Source organism: Heterodontus francisci, chromosome 1, assembly GCF_036365525.1.
Source record: "Heterodontus francisci isolate sHetFra1 chromosome 1, sHetFra1.hap1, whole genome shotgun sequence".
In the NCBI taxonomy this organism is placed as follows: domain Eukaryota; kingdom Metazoa; phylum Chordata; class Chondrichthyes; order Heterodontiformes; family Heterodontidae; genus Heterodontus; species Heterodontus francisci.
The window spans coordinates 274,179,126-274,193,050 of NC_090371.1; the positions used below are offsets into that span (position 1 = coordinate 274,179,126).

The following is a 13,925-nucleotide window of genomic DNA, read 5'->3' on the forward strand; positions in this document are numbered from 1 at the left end:
GTAGAAGTTTATTAATCTTAAATTCTAATCCGGTTAACGACTACAAATATGCGACGCGACCATGTTAGCGTGCATACGGATAAACACACAAACAGACAGCAACAGAAGAAGTAGAAGGAATAAAGGGGAAAAGATTGAGGCAATATCTGGTAGTTACGGTCCTTTAAGTTCAATGTGGAGTGTGTGGCTGCCAGTAAGTCTTGCAATTCTTTGGGGCCCAGTTCACGCTTCAACTTGTTCTGATGTCGGAGTCTTTTCTCTCTTGAGGTTTACGTGTCTTCCTTGGGTCCAGTGGCTTGGGAGAAAGCGAGAGAGAGGGGCAGCCAGGCGAGACACTTGCTTGTTTCAGCTTCAGTTGCACACTGCCTTCTGAATTCAAACTGTCCTGTGGATAGTTCAAAAAACCTGGATGAGTCAGTTAGTCATGTGACCAGTTGGTTTAACCAGTTCTGGCTTTGTGGATTGTATAATCTTAGCAGGGCCTGGAATACACTTCCTTACACCTCCAATGTCTGGTGATCAAAATACATTTGCTTTAATTGGAGCAGGGAATAGCCCTTTGTCTCCACAAGCAGCGTCTCTTAGTATGCAAATGTCCTTCCAGCCCAGTGTCTAGTGATCTTCAAACAAGTAATTTCTTCACTCCAGCAACCGTTTAAAATCAATATTCATATGACAAAATTAATATGCCTCATTCTTGCATGTGGGGGTCTGCATGACAATATATATTAATGATCTAGACTTGGTTGTGCAGGGCACAATTTAAAAATTTGCAGATGACACAAAACTTGGAAGTATTGTGAACTGTGAAGAGAATGGTGATAACCTTCAAGAGAGCATAGACAGGCTGCTGGAATGGGCAGACACGTGGCAGGTGAAATTTAATGCAGAGAAGTGGGAAGTGATACATTTTGGTAGAAAGGAAAGGCAATATAAAATAAAGGATACAATTCTAAAAGGCGTGCAGGAGCAGAGGGATCTGGGGGTACATGTGCACAAATTGCTGAAGGTTGCAGGGCAGGTTGAGAAAGTGATTAATGAAACATATGGGATACTGGGCTTTATAAATAGAGGTGTAGGGCTGAACTTTCCGGGTACGTGATGGCGGGCCTGGAGGCAGGGGGGGCTGGGAAAATAGGGGGAACCGCGTCAGGACAGCTCCCTAATGCATTCCCACTGCCAGGGAACTTACCCAAAGGCTGGCTGGCAAGTGGATGCCCACTCCACAGAGGCAGGCAGCCAATTAACATTGTTGAGGCCCCAATTGGAGACGATTTTTGGCAAAAGAACCAATGGCGACATGAGGAAAATATTTTTCACGCAGTGAGTGGTTAGGATTTAGAATGCACTGCCTGAGAGTGTTGTGGAGGCACATTCAATTGAGGCGCACAAAAGAGAACTGGATAAACACCTGAAGAGAAATAATTTGCAGGGCTACAGAGAAAGGACAGGGGAGTGGGACTAGCTGGGTTGCTCTTGCAGTGAGCCAGTATGGACAAGATAGACCGAAAGGCCTCCTTCTGTGCTTTAACTGTTATGATTCTATGGTTCATTGCAATGAAAATATCCAACAAACCAATTATGACTGTTGGGTTTGATAGCCAGTGATTAGGTGGGATGCTTTGAGCTATCAGGACTTGTTCAGCAAAGGGAAATGAGGTTTTCACTGAAATCCATTTCCCTGGGTTGAATGAATTTTGGTCCCCAGTTGGGGAGTGTGGTCACTGCACTCCTGTGCTGATACATGGGAGATGGGGAAGAATGCAGTTATACCTGTGGCTAGATAATTATCAAGGTGCCTGCATCAATAGTGGCTGTGGAAATGACTGAGGAAGACCATCTGTGTAACTCAGGCTGTGAGGGATGTACGTAACCCTGTGTGGATTAGGACAGGGGCAGGCAGGCTGTTTAAAGTTTGTTTCCTATGTTACTTGTGAAATTGAAGATAATTCACTGGAGAAACTCCTTAGTTGAAGGGTGTATTGTCTTTCATTTGTAACAGACCCTGGTGACAGGCTCAGCAGTGAATTGCAGCACTTGGTCGTGTGTCATACAGAACAGGAAGATCCCAGGTTCAATCCATGGTCTGTGTTGAGTTATTTGAGCTGAGCTGGGGTGGTCACAGGAGTGCAGTTGTCAGCTGCAATGCACTTGGCTGAAGGAACGGGGTTGTGGCAGAACGATGGGTGGGTAGCAGTGGGAAATCAGCCCAGATTCCCTCCCACTCCTGACCTGTCCAGTGACCACTGTTGAAAACTATGGGCATGTGGACATTGGCTGAAGGCAGGATCTGATTCTGCTGTGACGCCTCTCATGGATGAATAGTGTGCCACCACTCAAGGATCGGTTGTATCCTGGTAGATTCTCCTGCTGTTAGCTCAAACTGAAATTTTGTGTCACGTGTCTAGCGCTAGGGCCGGTTATGCTGAATTCCAAAATCACTCTAACCCTGGTGACCTCTTCGACCTGTAGTTCACAGCTGTCATCTCAGCCTCAAGTTGAGGTTACTGCCTGAAAATGCTGCTATCCTTGAATCTTAGAGCACAGAGACAGGCCATTCAGCCCACCGTGCCTGTGCCAGCTCTTTAGGAGAGCTGCCCTACCCTTTTCCCATAGCCCTGCAAATATTTCCTTTTTGAATATTTGCCCAATTCCCTTCTGAAAGTTATTATTGAATCAACTTCCACTGCTCTTTCAGGCAGATCACAGCAACTGACCGTATGCCAAAGCTTCTCATCTCCGGCCCCCACCACACTGATTTTTGCTGCCAATTATCTTAAAACATATATTTTATTTTTTATATAATAACCACACTGTAGAATTAGTGTTTTATTTTCCATTTTCATACACTTTTGTGACAGACCCTGAGATTCAGTGAATGTGTAATTGCACTCACTGAAGAAAATAAAGATGGAAAAACAATATTGCATTTATGTAATGCCATAGTGGGATTCAAATTTATGTTCTCTGGATTATTCATTCAGGGCTGGATTACTAATCCAGCAAACAATATGCTAACATATCCCTACGAATGCTTTTAAATACCGCTATAAACAGTTACCTACTCATCTGTACTGCTCATGGTTTCCGAACAGGTTGAACTGGTGGTAGCAACAGAACAGGGGTCGGGATTTTAACATCATCATTCCCCTTTCCAAGCATTACTGTCTCTGATGGGAGCACTAACCTAATATCAGAACTTGGAGGACCTGTAGCAATAAGCAGGCAGGACTTTGTTTTTCAGTTTTCAGGCCGTTACTAACCCCCTTTCAGGCGTAAAAAGGGACAGTAGTGAGATTAAAACTGCCCTCTCTAGCTTTTCCACCCATTGCCTATGACAAGATGGAAATCCAGTCTGTAAAACATTCATTGCGTGTGCACCGAACCATATTTTTAAAAAATTACTTCTTTTCAAAATTGTATACACTAACAAGAGAGTTCAGATTCATTTGCTTCGCCTCTCTAATTTCTATGTATCTGTTTATAACCAAAATATTACTTTATGGTACTTTATTTACTAATATATTTATGCAGAATAATCCAATTTAGTTTGGCAATTTCGAATAGAAGACTTTTTTGGCAATATTACAAGTAAGACACTTTTTAGAAAGGCCATGCAATAACAAAGGTTGGGCTTAATTTTCACAAACAGTGGTGAGAAGGGATAAATGACCATTGCTGCCTCTGGACTACAGATGATGTCCATCACAGTGCAGACAGAACCCGGTGATGGTACTAGTGATGGCTCTACAAAAACGCAACATGAAAGACCAACAGGATCAGGAGCAGCTTGTGAAGTCTTTATGGACACAGGAGCTAATTCCCTTTTTGAGGAGGTCCTGAGGATTAGGAGCAAAAGCATTAAGGGCTAAAATGATATTCCAAATCTTTGCTGTGAAGAGAATGACCTAGGATGAAATGACCAAGAATGTGAGTATTGTATCATAGATAAGGGATCAGCCAAAGACCTGCCAGTAACATTGAATTTCAGCCAAGTTCTCTTTGGTCATCTAGACATCAGCACTTCCAGTATTTCATAGTAGCGATAGAAATATTGACTCAAAGACACAGCCATTCTCATCCCTTCAGGCAAATATCTCGTAAGCAAACAGTGAGTTCACTCCTCTAAGTTTGAAGAAATATCCATTGACAACACAGTGGCGCAGTGGTTAGCACCGCAGCCTCACAGCTCCAGGGACCCGGGTTCAATTCTGGGTACTGCCTGTGTGGAGTTTGCAAGTTCTCCCTGTGTCTGCGTGGGTTTTCGCCTGGTGCTCCGGTTTCCTCCCACAGCCAAAGACTTGCAGGTTGATAGGTAAATTGGTCATTGTAAATTGCCCCTAGTGTAGGTAGGTGGTAGGGATTATGGGATTACTGTAGGGTTAGTATAAGTGGGTGGTTGTTGGTCGGCACAGACTCGGTGGGCCGAAGGGCCTGTTTCAGTGCTGTATCTCTAAAATAAATCTCTGTAAACTTCTGACATCTCTGTACTCCTTCAAATCTGGCCTCTTTAGCATCTCTGATTACCATCACTCCCCTGATTAGCGACCGTGCCCTAGAGCCTAGGTTCTAAGCTCCGAAGTTCCATTCCTGAAACTCTCCACCTCACTACCTCTCTCTCCTCTTTTAAGATGCTTCTTGAAATCTACCTCTTTGACCAAGCTTTTGGTCAGCTGCCCCAATATCTCTTTCCATGCTTGGGTGTCAAACTTCGTTTGATAACGCTCCTGTGAAGCACCTTGGGATGCTTACTATGGTAAAGGTGCTACATAAATGCAAGTTGTTGTTGCTGCCGGGTGATAGGGAAGAAAGGAACATGTATCCTATTGAATGGCGGAGCAGGCTCGATGGGCAATATGGTCTACTGCTGCTCTATTTCTTGTGTTCTTATATGTAACATATCCCATCTTTAGGACAGACTATCCAAAAGCATTTCACAACAATTGAACTGTTTTTGAAAGTCAGATCAGGATCTCACAAGCAAATGACTAGATAATAATTTTTTGGCATCTCTTCAAATGGTATTGGATCTTTTTTATCCACCTGACCAGGCAGCTCGGGCGTTGGTTTGAGGTCTCATACAAAAATTGGCAAGTCCAACAATTCATTATTGTACTGAAATATTTGGCTAGATTACGTGTTCAAGTCTTGAAGAGGGACTTTAACACGCAATCTTCAGACTCAAAAGCTAGAGAGCTAGAACTGAGCCAAGCCAACAGATATTAATTGAATCATCAAATTACCCACAAAAGACTTTATTATGATCTGCCCTTCTAGTAGTACTTCTGCTGGTCAAAAATATTGTTTTTAAGGGGTGTCTTAAAGGAGGAGGGAGAGGCAGAAAGATTTAGGGAGGAAATGAAAGCACAGCCACCAATGGTGGGGCAAAGGAAGTGGGGGATGCAGAAAAGGCCAGAGTCGAAGGAGAGCAGAGCCCTCAGAACGTTGTAGGGCTGGAGGAGATTACAGTGATAGGGATATGTGAGGCCATGGAGGGATTTAAATATGAGGATGAGAATTTTCAGTGGTGGATCGGGAGCCAATGTAGGTCAGTGAGCAAAGGGATGATGGGTGAATAGGACTTGGTGTGAGTTAGGATATGGACAGAAGAGATTCGGATCACCTTAAGTTTATATAGGTGGGAGATTGGGCAGGAGAGTATTGGAATAGTTGAATCTGGAGGTAACAAAAGAAGCCAGAGGGTTTCAGCAACAGCTGGAGGTTGGGGCAGAGATGGGCAAAATTTCAGAGGTGGAATTAGGAAGTCTTTGTGATGGAGAGGACATGGAGTTGGCAGCTCAGCTCAGAGAAAATAGGAAGGTGAGGTCTACGCAGATGGAGGGTGGGGAGGTGATGAGTGGGAGGCAACAGTGTGCTGTCCCATTGTTTGTAGCTCTGGGAGGAGCAGTACTCATCATACCGACTCCACAAAAAAGCCACACTGAAATTCTGGGGTCTTTTTTTAAAGTAACATCTAGCAGACCCTTTTAGGACCACTGATTAGGCTGCTCAAAACCCAGAAATACCAGGAGGAGTGTACACTTTGCAAACTCCGACTCGGGCAAACAAATTTAGGAGTCCAGGTGTGAAACGGGACCTTATTTCAACAGTGAAATGAAGCCTACACTCATTTCAGGCAGCTGCCAGGGCAGCCTAAAAAACAAGGCGCCATGTTTAGCAATGGCTGGAACACCCATGCAGGTCTAATGTGGCCTCTATCCTGCTACATTGGTTGTCGGGGCTTCTGTTTTGCACCCACAAATCAGACTTGCCGATAGCTGGGGAGAAACTGTCCACATTGGCAGAAGGGTCGAGAATCAGAGGACATCGATTTAAAGTGAATGGCAAAAGAAACAAAGGCGACAAGAGAAAAAACAATTACGCAACAAGTGGTTAGGATCTGGAATGCACTGCCTGATAGTGTGGTAGAGGTAGATTCAATTGTGGCTTTCAAAAGAGAATTGGATAATTATCTGAAGAGAAAACATTTGCACGGCTACGGAGGAAAGGATGAGCTGAATTGCTCTTGCAGAGAGTCAGCACGAACACAATGGGCTGAATGGCCTCATTCTATGCTGTAACCATTCTACGATTCTATAGATTTAGACCCCATGAACCTTTAAAGACTCAGGTGCTGATAAGCAACTGTTTGGTTAAAGACGCATTAAAAAAAACTCTGATAAAAATATTACTACATTCAGGAGCCAACCAGAGAGCAGGCTATACTAGACCTGGTATTGTGCAACGAGATAGGATTAATTAATGATCTCATAGTGAAGGCGCCCCTAGGTAGCAGCAATCATAATATGATTGAATTTTACATTCAGTTTGAGGGAGAGAAGAATGTAAACTTGAACTAGGGCAATTATGAGGGTAAGAAAGCAGAGCTAGCTAAAGTAAACTGGCAAATTAGGTTTAGGGATAGGTCAATAGAGATGCAGTGGCAGACATTTAAGGGGATATTTCAGAATACACAGAATAGATACATCCCAACGAGAAAGAAAAATTCCAAGGGGAGGACCCACCATCCGTGGTTAACTAAAAAAAGTTAAAGATAGTATCAAACTTAAAAAGCATATAATTCCACAAAGATAGGTGGCAGGTCAGAAGATGGATCAAATATAAAAAACAGCAAAGAATGACTGAAAAGATTGATAAAGAGGAAAAATTAGAGTATGAGAGAAAGCTGGTTAGAAATATAAAAACAGATAGTTTCTATTGATATTTTAAAAAGTTAACAAAGTGAGCATTGGTCTATAGAAAGTGAGTCTGGGGAATTAATAAGGGAAAATAAAGAGATGGCAGATGAATTGAAAAGGTATTTTGCATCAGTCTTCACTATAGAGGATACAAGTAAGATCCCAGAAATACATGTAAATCAGGGAAGGGAGGGAGGAACTCAAGAAAATTACAATCACCAGGGAAGTGATATTGAGCAAATTGTTGGAGCTGCGGGCTGACAATTCCCCGGGTCCTGATGGATTTCATCTTAGGGTCCTAAAAGAAGTGGCTAGTGAGATAGTTGATGCATTGATTTTAATTTTTCCAAAATTCCCTAGATTCGGGGAAAGTTCCATTCGATTGGAAAATAGCAAATGTAACTTCTTTATTCAAAAAGGAAGAGAGAGAGAAAGCAGGAAATTACAGGCCAGTTAGCTTAACATCTGTTCTAGGGAAAATGTTAGAAGCTATTATTAAAGGCGTTATAGCAGGGCACTTACAAAAGTTCAAGGTAATCAGGCAGAGTCAACATGGTTTTGTGAAAGGGAAATCATGTTTAACCACTTTATTGGAGCTCTTTGAAGAAGTAGCATGTGCTGTGGATAAAGGGGAACCGGTGGATGTATTGTACTTAGATTTCCAGAAGGCATTTGATAAGGTACCACATCAAAGGATATTGCAGAAAATAAAAGCTCATGGTGTAGGGGATAACATATTGGCACGGGTGAAGATTGGCTAGCTAACAGGAAATAGAGAGTAGGCATAAATGGGTCATTTTCTGGTCGGCAAGATGTAACAAGTGGTGTGCCGCAGGGATCAGTGCTGGGACCTCAACTTATTACAATTATATAAATGACTAGGATGAAGGGACCCAAGGTATGGTTGCTAAATTTGTTGATGACCCAAAGATAGGTAGGAAAGTAAGTAGTGAAGAGTACATAAGGAGGCCATAAAGGGATATAAATAGGTTAAGTGAATGGGCAAAGACCTGGCAAATGGAGTATAATGTGGGAAAATGTGAAATTGTCCATTTTGGCAGAAAGAATAAAAAAGAAGCATATTATCTAAATGGTGAGAGATTGCAGAGCTCTGAGATGCAGAGGGATCTGGGTGTTCTAGTGCATGGATCATAAAAGGTTAGTCTACAGGTTTAGCAAGTAATTAGGAAAGCTAATAGAATGTTATTGTTTATTGCGAGAAGAATTGAATACAGAGGTAGGGAGGTTATGCTTCAGTTATACAGGGCATTGGTGAGATCACATCTGGAGTACTGTGTACAGTATTAGTCTCCTTATTTAAGGAAGGATGTAAATACAGTGGAAGCAGTTCAGAGAAGGTTTGCTAGACTAATACCTGGAATGGGCAGGTTGTCCTATGAGGAAAGGCTGGACAGGCTAGGCTTGTATCTGCTGGTGTTTAAAAGAGTAAGGGGTGACTTGATTGAACATATAAGATCCTGAGGGGCCTTGATAGGGTGGATGTCGAAAGGAAGTTTCCTCTTGTGGGAGAATCTAGAACTAAGGGTCATTTTAAAAATACAAAGTGATTATTGACAACGCAGCCAGCAGCAGACATCATCAGACTGCGCCAATCTGCGCACATGCGCAGACGGGCTCCTGCTCTCTGCACATGTGCTGCGTTCCGCATTGCCAGGACTGGTTGGCGCATGCGCAGATGACGTCACCGTGTAACGTGGGCCGAGAGCAGGAGTGGGGGAAGCGGGGAGTGCGCAGGGGGTGGGGGAAGCGGGAAGGGAAAGTAGAGAGGGAAGCGGGCCCCCCCCGCTTGCTCGCTCCCCTCCCTCCCCCCAGCCGGCTCGCTCGCTCGCTTCCCCCCCGCCTGCTCGCATCCCCCCCCCCCACCCGCCCGCTCACTCGCTTCCCCCCCACCCCGCCTGTCCGCCCGCTTGCTAGCCCCCTCTTCCACCCCCGCCCACTTCCTCCCTCCTCCCCGCCCCCCCGCTTGCTCGCTCTCCTCCCTCCCCCCAGCCAGCTCGCTCGCTCACTTCCCCCCTGCCTGCTCGCATCCCCCCCCACCCGCCCGCTCACTCGCTTCCCCCCAACCCCGCCTGCCCGCCCACTCGCTAGCCCCCTCCTCCACCCCCGCCCACTTCCCCCCTCCTCCCCGCCCGTCCGTCTGCTCGCTTCCCCCCCTCCCCCCCCCACCTGCTCGCTTCCCCCCCTCCTCCCACCCACCCCCCCCACCCGCCCGCACACCCGCCCGCTCGCTCGCTTCCCTCCTCCTCCCCCCAACCCATCTCCCCCCCCCCACGGTCGCTCACTCCCTCCCTGGCGCGCTCGCTGATTCCTTCCCTGTCCCGCTCGCTCTTTCCTTCCCTGTCCCACTCGCTCTTTCCTTCCGGCCATTGTGTGCTGCCATGTGTTTCAATTGCCTTTGTGTGATTATTTGAGCAGCGCCGTCTTTAGCCCTAGCAGCTGTCTGAACGTCGCAGGCTGTGTCGTTTTAGTGGCACAGGCTGCATTTGCGCATGTGCCACTGCAGCTCCACCTAGTGGTTGTGTTGTCAGCAAGCGCAGCCTTAAAAATAAGGGGTCACCTATTTAAGATAGAGGTGAGGAGAAATTTTTTTCTCTCAGAGGGTTGTGAGTCTTTTGAACTCTCTTCCTTAAAAGGCGGTGGAAGCAGAGTCTTTAAATATTTTAAAGGCAGAAGTAGATAGATTCTTGATAAGCAAGGGGGTGAAAGGTTATTGGGGGTAGGCGGGAATGGGGAGTCGAGGTTACAATCAGATCAGCCATGATCTTATTGAATGGCGGAGCAGGCTCGATGGGCCGAGTGGCCTACTCCTGCCTGCTCCAAATTCGTATGTTCATATGTTATCTGAGACTTGACAAAGCTCTACTTCCGCCACAAGGTCATATTTTCTAATCCTAATAATTTATAAACTACACAGCCACCTCTTCCCCCTGTCTCCCATTATGCCATCCTTTGTGTTAAGGTTTGAGCAGCAGCCAGAAATTTCGAGGTACCCGCTGGAGGCAGCGATCGACAAGCTTTCTACAAAGTTGCAGCTCCTGCAAGGGTGAACGATACAAGGAAGCATTCTTTTCTCAAAAACTCTCTGCCTGCCCTCAGCTCAACCACTGCATGCTTGTCTTCAGAACAGAACTCCCTGTTAAATTAAAACCAACATATAACATAAAATTTAGGTTAAATATGTTTCAGTGATGCATGCGATTCATTTTCTGCCCTGGGTGGCGGGGTGAAGCGGGGGGGGGGGGTGGGGGTGCTGTGGGGCAGGGCGGGGGTAACTACGCCTGAGCTCTGCCATAACTTTGACAGAAAATCCACAGAGAAACGGAAGAACTGCCAGAGAAATTCCACCTTGCAATCTAGCACTGCAAAGATTCTGCTGTTGTGTGTGCACTTGTGTTTTGGTTCCTCTATGTCAGACTTCTCACCTCATCATCATTGGCTGTTCATTTACCAACAGCTATTATCTTCATTTGTCAGTTTTGGCTTAGCGGTAGCACTGTTGCTTTCTGAGTCAGATAGTTGTGCGTTCAAGCTCTACTCCAGAAACATGAGTACCTAATCTAGGCTGACGCTTCCAATGCAGTACTATGGGTGTGCTGAACTGTTGGAGTTGCCATCTTTCAGATAACATGTTAAATTGTCCTAATGACTCCTTCATTGTCTTGGTGTCAATTTTTGTCTGATTATGCTTTCCTGTGAAGTGCCTTGGAATGTTCTACTACGTTGAAGGCACCGTACCAATGCGAGTTGTTGTTGTTCCTTGCGCGTCTTGGTGTGGTTGAGATGTTTGTGCAGCCCAGACACTTAAGTTGCGTCACGGTGCCTGACTGGCGCCCATAACACGCCTGAAATATTCTGACGAGCTCAAGGACGAATTCTTAGGCCATGCTGCCTGTCACCAGAACCAACCTGATTTGGAATGCTAAAACCTGGAGGTGTAGCAAACAGTGAGGGTGTTGCCAATCAACTGCAACAGCACATAGGTAGGCTAGCAGAATGGGCAGACAAGTGGCAAATGGAGTTCAATACAGAGAAGTGTGAGATGATGCATTTTGGCAGAAGGGATGGGGAGAGGCAATATAGACTAAATGTCACAGTTCTAAAGAGTGTGCAGGAACAGAGGGACCTGGTGGTTAATGTGCATAAATCTTTGAAGGTGGCAGGACACATTGAGAGAGTAGTTAGCAAAGCATATGGGATCTTGAGCTTCATAAATAGAGGCATTGAATACAAAAGCAGGGAAATTATGCTGAACCTTTATAAAGCTCTGGTTAGGCCACAACTAGAGTATTGCAAACAATTCTGATCACCACTCTTTAGGAAGGATGTTAAGGTTCTTGAGAGGGTGCAGAGGACATTTAACAGAATGGTTCCAGGGATGAAGGATTTTAGATACAAGGTTAGGCTGGAGAAGCTGGGGCTGTTCTCCTTGGAGCAAAGGAGTTAGAGGGGTGATTTGATAGAGGTGTACAGGTTTATGACAGGTTTCGATAAGATAAACAAATAAAAACTGTTCCCATTAGTAGCTGATGGTGCAAGGACCAGGGGACACAGATTTAAGGTTTTGGGCAAGAGATGCAGGGAAAATGTGAGGAAGAACTTTTTAATGCAGTGAGTGGTAATGACCTGGAACTCGCTGCCCACAAGTGTGGTGGAAGTGGAGGCGATCAATGATTTCAAAAGGAAATTGGATGGTCACGTGAGGGAAATAAACTGGCAGGGCTACAGGAATAGAATGGGGGAATGGGACTGTATTAGTCCACAGAGAGCCGGACTCAATTGGCTGACTGGCCTCCTTCTGTGCGGTTAAGACTCTATGATCCTAAGGGATTTAGGCCCCATTTTGCCTTGTGCTGGGGGAGGAGCCAATGACCAGAGGCCTAAGATTGCTACCTGCCCCCACTTCGTTTTTCTAGCATGGACAGGGCTGTAAAATTGCTCAGGAATCCACGCTGCCATATCCCTTCCCCCACCCCCATTTCCTGCTCCCTAGTCCTAGCGAAGTGTATTGTTACGACCAGGTGAGATAGGTGTCTCGGGGTCTTGTGCTGTCTTCACCTGGTCTTATTGTAACAGGGTTTAACTTTTAACACACAGTGTTTTGAGCTTCTGCTTTGTGAATCCTTGTTCACAGCTTTAAATGATAAGGCAAAGAAATGAGCATAAAAAGGTTTAAAGGAGAAAAGTGAAATTTATTAAACCTTAAATTTAAACTCTAATACGGTTAACACCTATGGATATATGATGCGCCGACACTAGCATGCACATGCGATACACACATGCAAATAGGGACAGAAAACAGCAGAAGAAAAATAAAATGGAGTAGTTTGAGGCAATATCAAAAGAGTTTCTTGTTTACTGTGCTGTATTTTCAGTTCGCCATAGAGTCCTTGATTGTAGACAGCTCTTACTTTTCGTTGGGGCCCACTATTCTTCTTGAACCTTGTTTACTGTAGCAGACTTTTTTCTCTAGGGGTTCATGTCTCTTCAATGGTTTCCGAAGCTGGTGAGAGCGAGATGAGAGCAGACAGGAGAGAGGTCTTCTCAGTCCTGGAGAAAAGTGCTTTCTGATTTCTTTCCCTGTTGGAAGTTCAAATTCAAAAATACTCCCAACAGTCAGTCAGTCATGTGACTAAAACTGGTCTGACCACTTCTTCTGTGTATTGGGGAAGCAATGACTGGGTGCCCTTGTTCCAACACTGTCTGTTACTATGTAAATGTCTTTCCAGTCAGGGGCTTGCATTTTCAAGTTTTAATTTTCGTGTGGCGAAATAATGTGTGCCTCAGTCTTGGCAGGTCGAGGGCTTGCCTGATAGTATTGTAACTAGGTTTAAATCAGGGAGCGATGTACCTTCACCTTATTTAACGCGATTTGCGTCTTTTGAACAGCAAGTGGAAACGGATGCCCTTTAGGCCCAAATGTCAAACGTTCTCATGATAGCCTGTGACAAGGGCACATCTGTGTGGAAGGTGGTGAGGCTAAAAACAGCCATTTTCCTACCATTTTCCCCCATCCGTTCTCCCCTCCCATCCCCCCACACCCTCCAAAGAAGACTCTCCAGTACAGGCAAAAATCCCACTGGCAACCTCCGCCACCACCCCTTGCAAAATTATTCATGTTTGGCTGATTCTGGATCCTGGGGAGAACAGTGTCTGAGGTGCACAGAGTGAAAGCCCATCAGGCAGATGTCTTGCTGCTTTTATCAGCAAGTCCCTCTGCTGATGTGACACATGCAGTCTCTTTGATGTGCAGATCACTGAGAGGCAGAAGCTTGGTTTCTTGATAAATACAGTGGTCCTTTGAAGGACCGCGGGTATTTTATTTTTAGACTTGACGCAGACATTATGGGCTCCAAGTTAGACTGGGCCTATTTTTGGGCCAATACGGCACTGTGCCACCAGCATGCATCTGAACAAAGAGGCCTGAGGCTGTCTTGAAAATTGGACCTCAGGCCTCATCTAAATATTCCGCCTGTCACGCCTTCGCAGGCCAATTTGTGGCCAGCAGCCGTCCTGAGGGACAGGAGGGGAGGGGAGGATAGCGAGAGGGGAAGACAACGGGAGGGATGATAATCGTGGCCAGCAATAGTTTTCTTGTTGCTCCTGGCTCCATTTGGAATAAATTTCTTTTAAACCTTGCATGTTCGTTGGTGGCCGTAGCAAGCTCCTAAAATCTGAGTGCTGACAAGTTTCTCAAACATTTAACAT

The 13,925-nt window shown here is 45.3% G+C and overlaps 1 protein-coding gene across 14 annotated transcripts in view; it reads left to right on the forward strand.

Moving 5' to 3' along the window:
- Nucleotides 1-13,925, forward strand: part of lef1 (lymphoid enhancer-binding factor 1) — a 156,032-nt gene that overhangs the window by 95,996 nt on the left and 46,111 nt on the right. Inside the window, exon 10 of one of the 14 annotated variants that reach the window (XM_068045465.1) lies at nt 3,834-3,836. The exons of 11 other annotated variants lie outside the window; for them this stretch is intronic. In XM_068045465.1, coding sequence (XP_067901566.1) covers nt 3,834-3,836 — 3 coding nt within the window. Of the gene's footprint in view, nt 1-3,652; nt 3,891-13,925 lie in introns of those variants that run through there. 2 more of the 14 variants (XM_068045438.1, XM_068045445.1) reach the window with 2 other exon arrangements.